The sequence below is a fragment of the Antedon mediterranea genome, chromosome 5, assembly GCF_964355755.1.
Source record: "Antedon mediterranea chromosome 5, ecAntMedi1.1, whole genome shotgun sequence".
NCBI classification, from domain to species: Eukaryota; Metazoa; Echinodermata; class Crinoidea; order Comatulida; family Antedonidae; genus Antedon; species Antedon mediterranea.
Genome location: NC_092674.1, coordinates 6,208,232 through 6,226,616, shown reverse-complemented (window position 1 = coordinate 6,226,616; position 18,385 = coordinate 6,208,232). Strand labels below are relative to the sequence as shown.

General features: G+C 33.9%; 3 protein-coding genes across 3 annotated transcripts; 2 read left to right on the top strand and 1 right to left on the bottom strand.

The window, feature by feature from the left end:
* Positions 1 to 96: 96 nt before the first annotated feature.
* On the top strand, positions 97 to 3,823 carry LOC140050375 (lipoyl synthase, mitochondrial-like). The gene is made up of 10 exons (XM_072095537.1): positions 97 to 226; positions 507 to 685; positions 847 to 940; positions 1,189 to 1,269; positions 1,414 to 1,570; positions 1,964 to 2,021; positions 2,195 to 2,323; positions 2,614 to 2,759; positions 3,109 to 3,291; positions 3,413 to 3,823. The coding sequence occupies exons 1-10, from the start codon at positions 176 to 178 to the stop codon at positions 3,475 to 3,477; spliced, it is 1,143 nt and encodes a 380-aa protein (XP_071951638.1). The 5' UTR covers positions 97 to 175; the 3' UTR covers positions 3,478 to 3,823.
* Positions 3,775 to 12,228, bottom strand: LOC140050373 (CWF19-like protein 2). Its single transcript, XM_072095535.1, has 14 exons — positions 12,133 to 12,228; positions 11,617 to 11,721; positions 11,191 to 11,418; positions 10,951 to 11,070; positions 10,348 to 10,560; positions 8,654 to 9,403; positions 7,850 to 8,062; positions 7,459 to 7,599; positions 6,705 to 6,917; positions 6,182 to 6,298; positions 5,641 to 5,796; positions 5,199 to 5,279; positions 4,799 to 4,900; positions 3,775 to 4,138 (listed from the first exon to the last, which is right to left on the bottom strand). Exons 1-14 carry the CDS (start codon positions 12,217 to 12,219, stop codon positions 4,004 to 4,006), a joined length of 2,661 nt encoding a protein of 886 aa, XP_071951636.1. The 5' UTR covers positions 12,220 to 12,228; the 3' UTR covers positions 3,775 to 4,003.
* A 239-nt stretch (positions 12,229 to 12,467) lies between these two features.
* LOC140050346 (malignant T-cell-amplified sequence 1-like) lies at positions 12,468 to 15,700 on the top strand. Its single transcript, XM_072095497.1, has 6 exons — positions 12,468 to 12,577; positions 12,922 to 13,074; positions 13,509 to 13,606; positions 14,023 to 14,156; positions 14,414 to 14,481; positions 14,895 to 15,700. Exons 1-6 carry the CDS (start codon positions 12,567 to 12,569, stop codon positions 14,974 to 14,976), a joined length of 546 nt encoding a protein of 181 aa, XP_071951598.1. The 5' UTR covers positions 12,468 to 12,566; the 3' UTR covers positions 14,977 to 15,700.
* Positions 15,701 to 18,385: the final 2,685 nt, after the last annotated feature.

Genomic DNA, 18,385 nt, shown 5'->3' with positions numbered 1-18,385 from the left:
ACAAAATATATTTTTATTTATATTACATGTTTTATTACTAATTTATATATGGAATACAATATAATTTGAAATCAAATTTATGACCAGGGAGCTGAGGTCAGTGTAGGTTTGTGACGTACCTATAAGTATTACGTAAAAAAGCCAACTTTTTTAGTCAAAACAAATCAGAAAAAACATGTCTAAAACCGTTGCAGTAACGTTTCAAGCAGGAAGTAGGCTGTTTCCAGTTAGTAGTCTGTTTTGAGAAGTTATATATAATTGTGCAATGATTTTTTTATACCTTTTAATTAAAGCTAGGCCAAACACGACAGTCATGCTTTATTTTTTGGCGTCTGGTCGTCTATACACACGTGTTGACCGTTTGTTAAGTCAGTTCGCCCCAAAATAAATATTGATTTTTTAACCAGTTATTTAGAAACAACCTTGGTGACATACTTTAAAAAAACGTGACTTCCATTTTTAGTAATTAGTACATCATGATTATAAAATATTTTTTTTTTTTATAGATTTTTCGTAACTCATTGCTGGGCGCTAGAAGATGCTGTAGCAATTTAACTTTGGAACAGAAAAAGAAAATTGCGGATGGACCCAGTCTAGAAGATTTCATATCGGGAGACATAGTTCTAGAAGAACCTTTTGAAGGCCCTTATGATGGGACTTTAAAACGAGAGAAAGGAATAAAACGGTGTGGTTAATAAACAATAATTGAAAAATTCATACTGAAAAAAGTTATCAATATTAATTATTACTCTTGTAAATAGCATTTTAGCAATTTAAAACAAATAATAATTACTGCATACAGTTTGGCTAAATCATATGATAATTAATAACTAACTTTTTTTTCAGACTTCGTCTACCACCATGGTTAAAGACAGAGATTCCTATCGGCAATAATTATTACAAATTAAAAGAAACCTTACGAGATCTTAATTTGCATACGGTGAGATATTCTAATGATTTTTTTGTTAAAGTTCTTGGGTTTGATATTAAAAATGTGACCAACAGCACTGAGCATTAGACTATTAATTTTTCCTACTGCTTACTTTCTGAGGCCTGGAGTCAGATAGTATATACCTCACAAGAACACTGTTTTAGTGATGAACAAAACCACAAATACATTCCTGCTTGTCATATTTTATGTTTAAATGTGTTATTTTTTTTTCATTTTTATGCATTGTGTCAACTTAGGTATGCGAAGAAGCGAGGTGTCCTAATATTGGTGAATGCTGGGGAGGTGGTGAACATTCAACGGCAACAGCTACTATTATGGTATGGTGAAACAAGCTAGTATAACTATGCTACGTTTCATAATAATTATGTCAATTCATTCCATTCTTGTATGCCTTTGTATCAGAAATCTTCTTTTATTTTTCGTTATGTCAAAAGACATTGAGTACTTCTATTTTTAAACAGTTGCTAGGAGATACATGTACAAGAGGATGTCTGTTTTGTTCTGTTAAAACTGCAAGAAAGCCTCCTGCACCAGATGCAAATGAACCAGTAAATACAGCAAGTGCAATAGCCAAATGGGGTTTAGATTATGTGGTACTCACATCAGTTGACAGAGATGGTAAGAGATTAACATCAATACATGCTAATGAAGATACAGGCAAAAATATATCAGTACAATAAATAGAAAAGGTCTAGACTAAATATAAAATTACTACTATTACTACTTTATGTGACAAAAAATTTGATGTGCCAATATATTATGGAGATGATGATGTCATATCACTACCATATTTGGGCATATCATTACCATATTTGGACACATCACACTTTTTAATGTCAAACTAGTTTGATAGTGTAGACAGAGCTTTACACTGAGAACCCCAGAAGTGGAAATGTCACATACCATATGTGGTATTAAAGTAAACAACACAATCAAACGACAATGAGGTTTTAATAATTAACGTATTAAAGTACAAGATATTAATTTGCATATTATTTTCATTGGTTGTAGACTTGCCAGATGGAGGGTCAATACACTTTGCTGAAACTGTCTCGGAAATCAAAAGCAGGTATTACAATTACACCAAAATATATTTAACCAAACTTGAAAGCTTTTCGTAAATTTTTGTGTGAATGTGCAACTTTTACATCAGCTTCCACAAAATCTTCGGTCTGACATTAGTGCCAAAACCCGAACCAAAATTGACGACTATTTCAAATTAACTATTGTTGTCATTACTAGAGCGCCACAAATAATGGTTGAGTGTTTGACTCCGGATTTCCGAGGTGATCTAGAAGCTGTTGGTAATATTGTTCGTTCTGGACTTGATGTATATGCGCATAATATTGAAACGGTAGAGGCATTGCAGAAGTAAGTACTGTTTGGTTTGATGTTAGTGTGGGCTAAGTTTGTGCAAAATTATTATTTTATATATTAAGCATATTGTCAAGGACCCATATAAATATACACAAGAACCTTTATTTGCATTCATTACAAAATTAACAGTCCCAATATTGGTAAAAATCTATTCACTCAAGAAAGAATTTTTTGGTAAGTGGAGTTGTTTTGGAAAAAAAAATTTTTGCCAACAATAGCAAAGCACCTTAACAACCCAGCTAAGAAAATAACAGTTTCAATTCATTAATAATTACCATTTACAGATTTGTGCGTGATCCACGAGCGAACTACAAACAATCTATGAAGGTTCTTGAACATGTTAAAATGTTAGATGATCAGAAATTTACTAAATCATCCATCATGCTAGGACTTGGAGAAACAGACCAGGAAGTATTCCAGACCCTCAAAGGTTTGTTGTGTTTACTTAATTATTAATGGACTGTTTTTTCACTTATTTAGTTATTATCTGTGGGCAGGGAAATATTTTGAGCAAGATCGATACTACGTTGCATCAGGAGCCCGTAAACATGCTACTTACCCTGGCATAAATGTACTTCGTAGTAAGTACCTACTTCTTCCTTGTGTTCTAACCCTAGTCATCAGCGCAAACTTGGTGGTCTAGAGGTACAAGTTCCAGGTTAGTAAACTGGAGGTCATGGGTCCGATTGCCAAAGTGTTCTCTATGTACTAACTATTCAATACAGTTATGTCTGAGTAGAGCAAAAATGTAACTTGCTATTATTAAAATAATTCTGTAGATTTACGGACTGCTGGCGTAGAATGCGTGACGTTGGGTCAATACATGCAGCCAACTAAACGACATCTAAGAGTAGAAGAATATGTAACGCCTGAGAAGTTCAGTTATTGGGAAAAAGTTGGAAAGAAATTAGGATTCGCTTACACAGCAAGTGGGCCTTTAGTGCGTTCTTCATACAAAGCTGGTAAGTATAATATTGTTAATGTATATGAATATAAATAATATTGTTAATGTATGAATTCTCTGAATAGCAGTTTCAAACGGCTATCGGTACTGGAGTATAATTGTTTTTTTATTTTTTTTAGGTGAATTTTACATCAAGAATCTGTTGGAAAAGCGACGTGAATCAAATACCACATCAAGCGAATAAATACATAAAAATATTCCTTTTTTATTGTAAAAAAAATTTGTTTAATAAATAAAAATAATTACTGTACTGTATATTATACATTGATTATAGTTTAATACACTGAATTGGTACCAATATTATTATTAGTATTAGTATTATTTTAACACAGAAATGTGAATTACTGTATATTACCAAGTATAATCCCAGGGGGGTATTACAGTATTACATTTATTTTATGGTAATTACATGTGTTTGCATTTGTGTTTGGTATAATATATGCAGGTATTTAAATGTATTATTAATGAAATTATTTAAATAATCTTTTTTTCATTTTGTATATATTTATATTGGCTCATATTTTATAGTTTAGTTATATATTTTCAACCTGTTATTGGTGTTTTACACTGTTGGTTTGAAATAAAGAATAAAGGTATAATTAACATAATATTAACATTGTTTCGTAAAAAAGGTTTTGTGGTTTGGATTTTGTGTAATAAAACTATTATTTGTGTGATTATTAGTGATTTTAAGAACTATAAAATGTGTATTATTTATTTGTGATATCGAATGGCTTCCACCAATCTGCAAACCTCAAAACCTTCCGTCTCTGATTGTCAAAATTTTCTCTCAATGGATTTCTCCAGCGCCTAGGCTCCAAGTCCAGCATCCCACCCAGTATTTCCTTATAAATAATATAGACAATAAACATTTTTGAGTACCTACTGTTTTATAAATGTGAATTTGTGTGTATATACAGAGTTGAGTACCTAACTTACTGATTTATAAATGTGAATTTTGTGTATATATACAGAGGTCTAATTTATGATTTTGGTACCCTTGTAAAGTAATTAATTTTATATCTGTATACAATTCTTTATGTTACAAGTCATGAGATACGTGTGCGACGTTTCGACTTGTGAACAAATTTTCATCTGGCAATGACTAGATGTTAGTGGTTGCTAGAAGTAGCTTTGCTAGTTGTAGAGCAACGCCCTCTATTGGCAAACTTAGAATAAACATCCAGTCATTGCTAGATGAAGATTTTTTGACAAAAAGTCGAAACGTCGCAAATAATTGTATATAGATATTTAACCAGGTGAAAACCTTTTTCGAAGATAATTAAATATATATGTCCTAACCCTAGTATAGTAAATTTGGCATCTTGATCTAAAAATATGCACAACTATACCACAGGACAACTACCCCCTTATGTTTAGTTGGGTAGTTGTTGTCCTATGGAGTAGTTGAATTAGATTGAAAAAAAAATTAGATGGAAAACTACAGTATTATATTTAAAATAAAAAGTTATTTAATATAAAAGTTCTTTAAATTGTCTACCTACCTTGCCAAAATAATGTGAGAATGTTTGTTCATCTTCTATGACATGTGCAAATCCTCCATCCATTGCGAACTCAACACTAAAATATGGAAAGCCCTTTGGTACCTGTATAAAAGGAGTAATATAAAAACATGAACAAAAAGCAAAACACAGTAATAACAAAAATTGAATAAAAGAAATCAGGCTCCAAAAAAACTTCTGTGTTAGATGATACATTTACACCAGAACCCAGCCTTTTTAGAGTGCTCACAAGCCATACAGTATGTGTACACTGGACTTCAGTTAAGACTTCTACCACCAGAACTATGGTGAAGGAGAAACTTGAACATGTTGTTATATTATGACTTGATTTGTGGTGCCTCTCTCCCCACACACATTTTGTAACAGATACATATTTACTTACCGATTTGCGTATACCCTTTTGATGTGTGTCTATTAACTTCTTATTCTGTGACCATTCTGACCCAGTTTCCATTATAGCTTTCTAAGTATATAAAAGAAAAAACACATAACTATTATAAGTTGATATAAAGTTTGCAGTACACCACGTATATTAGTTAGCTCTTGAGTTTCTCGACGTTTCGATCAATGTTTTGATCGTCCTCGAGAAACTCAACAATTCTTTTCCGAACTAAAATATGTGGTGGTACACCACGTATATTATATTATATAAACATTTGATTTCGGCATGCAAACTTTCAAACAATATATTATTAAGTTATTTATTGCAGTTTGCTATACAAATTTCCTTCGTCCGTTCGTATAATATCTTTATAGTTCCTCCAGACATAAGGACAATAAGTTGTGGATAGGAGTGGATATGAAAATTTGTCAGCAAAACCTACCTTAAAATAAATAGGTGCCATTTCCTCCAACTCCTTCGGTACAGGTACACATTCGATACGCATGTGATATTGCTTGCGTAGGTTCATAGACGTTTCCAGAAATACTACATCTTCATCTTGTGATTCGAACATTGTGACAAGCGCCCTCTTTAATGTCTAAATAAAAATTATAGTTTTACATTTTGAAATATTTGAATATCATAGATTTTCTGATATATTTTTTAAATAATAGTATAAAATCTACCTTTATTTAAATAAAACAAAAATTATAGTTTCACATTATAAGTATTTTAATATCCTATATTTTCTGATATATTTATTAAGTAATAGTATAAAATCTACCTGTATCTAACTAAAACATAAATTATAGTTTTAAATTTTAAAATATTTGAATAATATTCTAGATTGTCGGATATATTTATCAATACTAGTATAAAATCTACCTGTATCTAAATAAAACAAAAATTATAATTTTACATTTTTAAATATTTAATATCTTATATTTTCTGATATATTTATCAAATTATAGTATAAAATCTACCTGTATTTCATTCCAAACATCTTCATCTAATGCCGTTGCTGCCGTCGCATGTTGCATTGGTATCAGTAGACAATGGCCGTCTGTAAGCGATCGCGTCGCTGGTAAACTTAAATACACCTATTAAAAATAAAACATCAATCTCCTTATAAACAGTTTAGTAACCAAAACATGCTTTACATAAACAAAGTCTTATTACAAGTCTTTGGGAGTGGAGTTGCCAAAACATAACTGCACTTATTACTAGATGCAACATTATGGGAGTATGCTCCCAGATGTGTTTGATCCAAATATGACCGGGGTAACTTTATGTAACAAAAAAAATGTAATGTGCCCATATATGGACATAATGATGTCATGTCACTACCATATTTAGACATATATCACTACCATATTTGGGAACATCACACTTTTTCTGTCAACTAGTTTGATAGTGTAGACAGAGCTTTGGAGGCTTTGTGCTTTAAGCGCTATATAAGATCGACGTAGTGTTATTATTATTAACGAAAACCAGGACATAAACTACCTTTGTTCCTAAAGATATGATAAGGTGCTTTTTCATCTCAGAGCTGTCCAGACAATAAGGACATTTAGAGAGGGCAGCAGAAAGTTGCTTGTGTTCAGCTATGGCTCTGGCTTTCATTTTCTCTTCTGCTTGAGCACGAGACTCAACCTGAGCGGCTCGCGAGACAAACATATCATCTAGAGTATGATACTCATCATCAGTCTTGTCAATAGACTAAAAAGAAAACATAAAATACTAACAATTATCAAGTGCTCACTAGGGTCCTGTTTCTGCTGCGAAAAAATAACCGTGTGAATAAATTAACCCTACCGTAATTGGCAGCAGAATCATGACAAATTTTAAATAATCAGTCAAATGTCAGCCTGAAAATACCGGTTTAAAAAACACAATCAATTCGGTGTTAGATCACCATTTAAACAGTTATTGCTGTGCAACTTTTAGCTCCAACGCAAAAGTTATTTGATTGACAGCCGCTGACCTTGAGTCACTACACTGCAGTAACGTTTGAATTGACCGCCAGTGTCAATTGCATTCTGGGTAACACCAACGTTGACGACCAACCACTTAATTAACCGTTATTTTTAGGAGCACAAATTTAGCAGAAATGCAGTTGGTATAAAATTATATTTTAAATTATATTTTGAAATAAATGGTTTATTCAACTGGGTTGGGTTGGTTTATACTCAAATTACAAAAGCACCAAAAACCAGTGTTAATAGCAAGAATTTAGTCATGTAAATAATCTTTGACCTACCCTTCCAGCTAACCTTGACAGCATCATATTCTGATCTTCTGCACGACTCATTCTCTCTCGCTGTACCAACGTCTTTAAGTCAAAATTATCATCATCTGCAAAATAGCGTTCTCTTTCACCACCATCACCATGTGTTGGAAGCTACAAACACAATAAGGAGATAGATGAATATATAGTAGAACCTCTATTAAGGGGACACCTTCAGGAACCAATAAAGTGTCCCCTTAATGAGCATGTACCCTGAATAGAGGTTGGCTGCAGTGTAAAATGTATAACATTTCTGCTGGTCATATGGTGGTCAGATGACCAATAGGGTAGCATCACTGTATGAAGTTGTTTCAAATTTCCATATGGAGAAGAAAATCTACCACAAAATTTTATTGTATCATACCTTAACTTTTTTTTTTCTTGTCTTTCCCTTTCTATACTCAGCCACTCCTTCCATCTCCGGCACTGGCCAACACTGCCCACTCTTATTCATTCTGGTAAGGATAATCTCCTCTGATTGGTCATTGGATTGACCTGACCTAGCAGGCATTTTAGGTTGTTCTAATTTTGCTTTTCTAGCTGCTTCAAGTTCAGCTTTCAGTTTAGCAGCTTGTTCCTGAAACAAAAAGAAACAATTGTACGGTCAGCTTTTTGAAAAAAGTTCTGATAATTTGCTAGACTAATTGTGAAGAAAAACCAACCAGTTATCTGCACCGTCATTAACTGCCCTACCCTATGGCCAAATACTTAGTGCCACATTTGTTAATAGGCGTTGTTTTCCACATACGATTCAAAGTGAAACAGCTGTAGATTAAAACAAATAATCAATGTTTTGTAATCATTGAATAGGGATAATATTTTCATTAATTCAAAGTTTGACTGTTCCATTCAACTCCTCTCCACTTCATTTAAGCGTGGTTCCCACTAGCGACGCAGCGCAAGGACGTAACGCAACGCAAATGAATTGACCAATCACAAGCGATGGCTTATTCGCTTGTGATTGCTAACTGTCTATAACTTCGCTTGTCATTGGTTAAAACACTTGCGTTGCGTTTACGTCCTTGCGTTACTTTCTAGTGAGAACCAAGCTTAACAGTCAATCTTTTAACTCACGTAAATATTCTCTCCACTCAACTTACAGTATTAACATTCATATTTGAATACATTTTTTATAGATTAAAACAAAAGTTTCTTAGCCACAGCCTACCTCATTGCCCATAAGTTCAGCCCTCAGAATCTTTGCGCCTAGCTGGTTCATCTCTTGCTCTGTTAAAATCCTGACAGGCGGTGGAGAAGGACTACGTTCTTCTGAATCACTACTACCAGACCCACTACCATCCTCACTACTGCTGCTGCTGCCACTATTACTGTACTCTCTTTTACTTTCTTTAGAAGATGATGCCACTGGAGATGGCACTTTTCTGTCTTTTGCCTTTTCTGTTTCATCAGAAGGCTTCCTAAATGCTTTATCTCTCCAGTTCTGTGATGGAGTAGTCTTTGTAATTTCTTTATGTCTTTGATAACTTGATTCTTCTCCAATGCCTTCACCAGGTTTTCTAAACATTGGTTTTCTTTTCGAACTCATATCACCTGGTTTAAGAAACCTACTTTTACGATCTCGGTTATCATATTTTTCTTCTCGTTTGTCATCTCTGTCTCTCTCATGCCTTCTATCACTCCCTGATCTTCTGTCATCATGTGGGTCTCTACTTCTTCTGCTCGATCTCTCCTCATCTTTATATTCATTTTTATCTCTTTCTGTATTTTCATGTCTACCTCTATTGTCATTTCTATCTCGATGTCTTGTTCTGCCATCATCATACCGATCCCTTCTGTCATCGGTTCTTCCATCGTACCTTCCATCTCTGTTCTGGTTCCGATGCCCTTGCTGGTTTCCTCTTTGTTGATCCAAAGATCCCTCAGCTTCTGCCAACATTTTATAATATTTTTCTGCAGACTGAAAAAAATGTACAATACAACTAAGTTCATTATTATATAATAACAGACCTCTCGACAGTAGCAGGAGTTTCTCGATATTTTTGGTAATTACCTGTCTACTGCTAAAAGTGCAAATTCTTCCAGTTGTTTTTGCTGTGAGTGAGTGAGTGGCCGAGCGGTTAAAACAGTGGAACCGTAATTACGTAGCCATAACATCGGCAGGGGTTCGAGGCTCACTCACTTTATGGTTCTGGTGGTAGAACGAGTCTTCTCAGATAAGGACTATAAACCGTAGGTCCAGTGTACACATCTAGCTCGTGTGCACTTTAAAGAATCTAGTACATCTTTCGAGACGAGTAGGGGGTTACCCCGGTGTATTAGTACTTCACAGCCACTGATCACCAACTGGGCCCTCTGGGAGACCAGTCTTTGACTGAAGAGGTTACCCAGTATAAATATATATTTCAATCAATATTTCAATCAATCTATACTAAAAATATCCCGACAGTGCATACATTTGCTATGTAGGCTCCACTAGGCACCTAAAGGCGAAAAATGCATTGGTAACACAGTTTCTACAATGCAAATCAAGTGCTTCCATTAGAGCAATTAAAAATTCCACAGTATACCAACTTGGTGAACAGTTAATATTTTAATCATCTTTCTAGTCTTCGGACAAACAACATTCTTATCATTAAAGCTTATAGATATATTCAGCAGTATAACGTGAAACGTATATCAGAAGATACTACAAGATACAAGTCTACTTTATTGTCAAAATTTTACAATTTTGAGATACGTTGTGTACCATTGTTACTGTAAATGTCATTTTAAAATATAAAAAGCACCCACTATGGTTTGGCCATGCTTTATAAATTCTTGGGATTTGGGACCTTCGTCATTTAAGCAACATGTACCACTGTATATGAACTACCAAAACCCAAAGTGACCCACATAACTTACCCCAAACCTTTCAGCAAGAATATCATCCACTGCCTTTCCACTATCGTCTGACTGTTCAACTGCTCTTTTATAAGACTGCTTCAGCCACCAAACTCCACCATCCCTACTTTTCTTTGGTACATTTGTTGTACTTGTTTTGTTGGGGTTTTCTTCAGGAAGGCCACTACCTCCATTCTTCCAGAAAGGATTCAACTCGTTCTTGCACTGCCCAGGCTAAAAAAATATGTTTTTAAATTAATAATAATAATAATATCAAACATTTATAAAGCGCTCTTTACCAGAGTTTCACAGCGCAACATGAGGATGGAGTGTAGCGGATGGAACGAGGAAGTTGGTTCCAGATTTCTGGTGCCTAGTGCATCCCTTAATAGCATTATTGGCGATGTCTTACTGTCAATTTGCCAGACATTTGGGCCAGCCAAGTAACCCACTTTGGAGAAATGTAATCTGTGGTATCATGTGATAAAGTAAAAAACACTTTTAATAGGCCAATGTTAAAATACTGTTAAAACAATTGAAAATGATTAAAATTTAAAACAAAAGTTACAGTATAGAGTTATTATTTTTCTTGAGAAACGGTAGTTAGCAAAACCCTTTACTTACATTATCCAACACACTCTTCCTTTCTTTCTTTTCTTTTTCTTTCTCTACATCTTTATCCTTCCTCAAATCTTTTCTTGTGTATGTGTTCATGTCAAAGGAATCCTTCATCCAGTCATCTCGCTAGTAAAATACAAAATAATTGTTTTATATAATACACACAGTAGGCCTACTTAATTTACTCAATTTTATTTATTTCAAAAATTATTTAGTCCAGGAAAACAAACCCACAGAATATTTTACCTGTGACTGCTGCGGCTCCAAGACAGAAGGCGGTGGTCCAGCCACAGTGTATACAGGTTTTACTGGGGCTTCTTTTGGTTCTTCTTCTTTTACAACCCACTGCATTTCATCATCATCTTCCGAGTCATCTGAACTTGAAGAGTTGTTTTTTTCTTTCTTTTTATGCTTTTGTTTCTTCTTGTGTTTTTTTTTCTCTTTTTTAGGTTTCTTTGACTTGATCTTCTGTTCCTGTGAATACAGTAATTTTACAAAATATCTATTTTTTTATTTAAGTTTATTAACAAATGAAATAATTATTATGTTAATTACAATTTATTGCCAGATGCACATATACTCATGTTTAAGGCACCCTGGTTGTACAACATTTCAAATCCTTTTTTAAAAACTGTGCTATTCCAATTTCTACAAATTATTTTCCACACTTACGTCGTCGGCAATCTTCTGACTCACTGATGGTAACATCCAGGTATCTTCTCCCTTTAATCGTCTTTCTTCTTTACGTTTGACATGTTTTTGATATTTTTCTTTTGCCTGGAAAAAACACAGAATTATTTCAGACTATGTAAGTACGATTTAGTCAAACGAAAAAAAATAAGTGGTGGAAAGGGAAAGGGAAAAAAGAAAAGCTGAACAGTGTGGACTTGTGGTATCATCGGCGTAATGGGATATAAATTTAGAATTTAACATAATAACTTATATGGCCACCGTCATTAAAATTCCATGCTAGGTGTAGCCTTTTTGGAATGAACCAGATTGGAAGAGTAGGGCCCAAAGGCATGCTAGGCCTAGTAGTAGTATTCGACCCACACAAAGGCAGGTTTTCGCAGGCGGTGTCAATATTTCTCTACTCGACTTATCTAGCCTAGGGCCAGGCCTACACAAAATCATTTCATGAAACAGCAATAATATCTACTGAAAAATATACATTATACAAGTACTTACGTCATCAATAATTTTTTCTCTGCGTTTTCGTTTTTCATTTCGCTGGTTTTCAAGTTTTGTCGAGCTCTCAAAGTTAATCAGCGACATGTTTCGCAAAGTGAACGTTTTTCATAGGGTTAAAGGTCACTCACTGACCTAACTTTCATCAACTTTTTTTTAAAGTGAACAATTGAACACTAAAACAACATTTTTGTTTCATAGAAAATGGTTAAATGTACAATAGATGTAACAGATACAATTAAAAACCTATTGAATCATTAAATTTTAAAAGTATTGATGATAAAGCATTTATTGAGAAAAAACATCATGACCTAAGTCATGCCAAGTCTGATCAAGCAAGATTCTACTGTGGAAAAAGGAAGGTGCAGTAGCTAAAACAGTTCATAACAAATTAATATAACATTTTACTTTTAACAATTCAATATTACACAGTTATGTTTAAAAAGTGAGTATTTATAATTATGAATATAAATTAACCTTCAATTTGTAAAAAATTTTGTGTGCAAAACTAGGTTTTTATTTATAGAATTTATCAGATCTGATGATATTGATATATTTAATTATGTGCCCAATTTTGATTGAAAATTAATAAGGTATACTTTATAATAATATAATTTACCTTGATAGGGGTGCTTGTATTTATATGGAGGTATTTTTGTGGTAGAACAACAACTTTTTCAGTTGTGTACTGTCACATTTTACAGTGTCTTTTTTTTTCAAAACTAGCAATCATGATTTCTGTCAAAATGTTTAATTTCTTGTTTTGCATGCTTTACATTTTTTTTATAGGTTCATAGCCAAAGATAATGTTTCTGGAACGCAGCAAGTTAAATCATCAGTAGCGCGTGGTATTAGAGCTGGCTTAGTTGAACACTACCCAGCCGTCGCACCTTACGTTGATCAGATTGTTCCAAAAAAAGAACCATTAGTGCTTGTCAAATGGTAATGTCTATCCGTCAGGCAAATCTTATTAATTTCTGGAATTTTATTTATTATTACGCATATTGAAGCTTTAGCATAATGCGTTATAATGCAATTGTATGACCCACTATACGACCCCCTGGAGAGGTGCGTCTATTGTCCAATGTGTGTCATACCTTATGACCTTAGGTGACCATGACTCACCCATTTTGACGCAGTGTGACCATGTTGTTTATGATATCGCCGGTGGTAAAGTGACGGACATTGACACACCATTGTTCATTGATGTGATGTACCACCTGCATCAATGATTTTTTCTAAATGACGCACCCATGACTCCAATATCCCAGAGGTCATATGATGGGTCATACAATTGACAAGTGCATAAGTCACAATTTATTGACAATACTAGATTTTTGTTTGTTAAAAATAAAGTTTCTGCTGTCTTTTTTTAGTCATGACCACATAGAGCTTGTAGCATTGGATGGAGAGGTGATACTATTTAGGGACACAGCTGGTATTTTTATGCCTACACTTAAATTATTACACAAATGTAAGTGATGAGTATGCAAATATGCTTGAGATAACGGAGAGGGTGTATGGGGGAGTGCTTCTATGCAGTCTGCCTGCAACCCTTCAGGCCAACCCAATGGCAACACCGACCCTCAATTCAACACCGATACTCAGCCATACATGACTACTATTCTCTGTAATATCTAGTAGTTGTAGTGGAGCTGTAGCTTGGTGGTTAACATGCTTGCCTTCCAATCCAAAGGTCCAGGGTTCAATTCTGACCTAGTGCCAGGCTTGTAACTCACAACTCTTTCAACTCCACTCCCTAAGCCTCTAATGAGACTTAGTTTATAGCACAATAAATTATAAAATAGTTTATCCATCCTGTAATTGCTGAGTTGCTCTCTGTTGGATACGTATGAAAAAAAAACAACATTTTCGTGATTGTTATTGCAGATCCTATGATGTTACCCCACCAACAGGTAGACAAAGGTGCAATACGCTTTGTACTTAGTGGCGCTAACATCATGTGCCCTGGTCTCACATCGCCTGGTGCTAAAATGATAGAGAGTCCAGAAAAGGAAATAGTTGTATCCTTAATAAACAAATTAATTTTGGTTGAGCCAAGTGGCATTATATCGGCAACAAACTTGCTGTTTTGTGTTTCATAATAGGCTTTTATAAAAGAAATATATTTACTAAACATACTGTATAAAGCTGTGATGTGCCCATATATGGTAGTGATATGACATCATCATGTCCATATATGGGCACATGTAGACAGAGCTTTCTGTGTCATAATAGGCTTTTATAAAAGAAATATTTTTCACTTAACATAATGTATTAGGCAATTATGGCAGAAGGTAAAGAACATGCAATTGCTATAGGATTAATGAAAATGTCATCAGAACAAATGTAAGTAACTATTGATAAATATGCAAACTCATCAATTGAGTGGTTTGAAAGCCTATAGTGCATAATTGTTTCCTTATCGGTGCATTATAGTACGATTCTTCTTTTTTTTTTGCAGTAGAAGAGTCCACAAAGTAGTACGAGTTGAACATTTAGTAGTAGTGAAAGTATTGATAATTATACAAACTCATCATCAATTGAGTGGTTTGAAAACCTTAAGTCCATAATTGTTTTCTTATACCTGTGCATTATAGTAGGATTACTCTTTTTTTGCAGTAAAACAGTAAACAAAGGAATAGGAGTTTAAAATTAATTATAATTATACAAACTCATCAACTGAATGTTTTGACAACCTTTAGTGCATAATTGTTTAGTTATACCTGTGCATTATAGTATGATCCTTTTTTTTCTTTCAGTAAAACAGTCAACAAAGGAATAGGAGTTGAAAATTTACATTATGTCAATGATGGTCTATGGCAAATGAAAAATACGAAGTAAGAAATGGGCACAACTACCACCACATCCTGGCAACCTCATTGGCTTTGGGAAAGCGAACGAGGCAGTTCACAATGGATGGAACATTCAAGATGGCCTAATAGTATACCGTACATTGCGAGGCCTGGTATTAAGAACATATTGCAAGCTCTTTTTTAGTGATCTTGTAAAAGATAACTGTACCAGTATGTAATAAGTGCTACCTTTACATACACTAGTGGCTGTATTCACCAATCACACTTAGGCTAAGGAAAAAAATATCTCCTATTGTGAATACAATGGAAATATGTAATATTTAAGGGAAATATCACTGGTTCTTAAAGGCGCAAACATACAGTGTTTTATCACAGCCGTACATTTCGCTATACCAATATATTTATTTTATGACAGATGAAAAATCATTCCGAATTTTAAGGCTGGTAGGATAATTCGCAAAGATACAATGTGTAAATGAATTTAATTATATTTTAATGTCAATGGAGGATAGACTGGGGAAAATTTTCCAGGCTTCTTACTGTAAAAGCAACAGCTGCGGCTTTCAGGTGCCAATAGGTCACTGCAGATTACCAATACAAATCCTGAATTAACAAATGTACTACAAATGCTAAAATACATTTTTATATATGCTTCAATAAAGTACATGTATATAATAGTTGTTGTTTGTATGTCTCAAAGAGTATTCTTCTATCTTGTTTTCACACACAGGACCAATTCATACTTAAAAATCTTGAAACAATTTTTAAAGATTTAGTTTTATTTATTACAGCAAAGAAATATAAATTAGCACATGAATGTGACATATAATTAGAAATATTTAGTTCAATCATGACTTCACAATTTTGCCATAGAATAGAGACCATCATATTCTTAAAAGATTACTATATTTAGGTGGTTTCAACATTTTTCCTCCTGAATTCCTTTTCAACATAAATGAATGCATAAGCAATACTGTAGGTGTTATAATTATAAGCAAAATCTGGCTTGGGATATGTGCGTCGATAGTACACAAAATAGCAGCACACATTTATATTTTAATTTACGTCCCAACCTTATATTGTCGTCCGAAAAGCATAAAAAATAAAGGTTAAAGAAATTGGACTTTAAATAGTTCATTTTGTAGTTTTAATAAAGTTATTCACTTCTGAAAAAGAAAACCAAAAAATAATTTAAATTACATGTTTTTTGGGTAAATCTTTCTTCGATTCAGTTTTTGGTCAAAGTGAATAACTATTATGTGACATTAAAATGGCATATTCAACAACAAAATTGAAAAAAAAACCTATGAAATAGGTATTGATAGAATGGTGTCACATAATGGTATACACATTTTAGTCCACTACAGATCATGTATGTAGTCAGGTGCTAGGTGGAGGCTTTAGTATCCCTATTTTAAGTCTAAAAAGGGCCAATCTGGGACAAAATTAGAAACAAGTGTTTCTCAACTGATTTGAGTTATATAGGTTCTATATATCCACCAAAAAAAAGTTCCAGCTCATCTGGCCTGGGGAAAGCCGCCATTTTGGATTTTTAAAATGGCCGCCATAAAATACATATTTTTGCTCATATATCAGCTTCCACATCATGTATGGATATGATTTTGGTGGCAAAGTATATGTTTTGAGGGTCAATGAATCCAAATACAGCATTTTTAAGTTTACTGAATGTCTGCCATCTTGTTTTTCAAAATGGCCGCCATAAAATACAGATTTGTACTCATCTCAAATTCTACATCGTGTATCAACGTGATTTTAGTGACAAAGTGTAGTTGTGAGTGTCAAGAAATCGAAAAACAGCATTTTCTTAATTCACTCAATGGCCGCCATTTTGTTTTTCAAAATGGCCGCCATTTGTTTTTCAAAATGGCCACCATAAAAATACAGATTTTTGCTCTTATCTCAGCTTCCACATAATGTATGGAAGTGATTTTGGTGGCAATGTATATATTTTGAGGGTCAAGGATTTCAATTACAGCATTTTTTAAAGTTCATTTAATGGCCACCATTTTGTTTTTCAAAATGGCCGCCATAAAATACAGGTTTTGCTAATTTCGTAGCTCATATAAATAATGAAGACATGATTTTGATAACTAAGTCTATGTCTTGATTGTTACTGAATAAAAAATCAGCATTCTAAAATACAGAGTTGCCGAAAGTGATCAGATCTTCTTATTCCATTTAGGACCAAATTCATAGTTGAAGGCTACTGCTCCACTGGCTTTAGAGATGTTGCTTTTTTTGCATACAGTTTGTTAAATACAGTAATAGTTTTAAAATTCCCAATCAAACTGGCACAACCGGGGGCACAACATATAATAATAACAACATTTATGTACAATCCCCTTTGTCTAGTCTCCGAGATCTATCGCTATCACAATCCTCATTATTACTATGTCAACGTCGTGAGTTAATCACAAGATCGAGTTCCATACTGATTACGACCAAAGAGGTACACAAGAAAATACCAGAGAGTGTACTGTAACTATCATTCGCGAGAAGAAACTAATAAACAAGATATTCTAAAGAAGTTACATAGACATGTAAAGATATTTTCCAAATATAAAGAGAAGCATGGCCAACTTGCAGTTAAAAGTACAACTTATGGATAAAGCAAGTAACATATCTTATGAATACATAGTAATACACTGGGAGATCAACACTAGTCACCCTAAATGGTCTGCATTTATATTTAAATCTAGCTGCTTATCTGCCATCAGAATAACCTTCGATCAACCAATGTGACGTAAAGTAATGCAAATAGTTAGAGAAAGAAAACTGCCATTTGTCGTCAAACTCGAAAGATTCTTAAGAGCTTTCTGGGAAAGTCAAAAAGATATCAAGAACATTTAAGCTGTGGCTGTATCATTAGATGGTATAACTTTTTAGGCATGATTGTGCAATTGGGAGCTCCAGGTTCAGATATAGCATCTACAGTATGCTTTCATATTTGCAGCAGCTGGTCATGGCCAAAATGCCAAAAGTGGAAGGCTATATCTGGAAATGCTGAAAGACAAATTTCAAGATACATAAGGTTTTCTCTATTGTGAGAGTGTCTGAAAACTGATTCTTCACCATTATAACATGTTGCATGATATCCATTCTTTTGGAACATCTTGTATTGTATGCATATGGAAATTTGTCTTTTAGGCATATTGGCCATCATAGTCAATTGTCCTATACTGTGTCTACATCTGGAGACAAAATGGTACATCCTCATCTCGTGTCATCATTATATGATACATAGCTTCATCCTCTTAGAGCTTTAGAATATACAGCTCTCTTTAAAGTAGGTTATGCACAACTTCAAAACCTCAACCCACCATTATGTCCAATATAACCAAGAAAGCTCCTGAAAAGATAAACTCCTCCATGTTTGATTATTATGACTGATAGATAAGCAGCTAGATATACGTTTT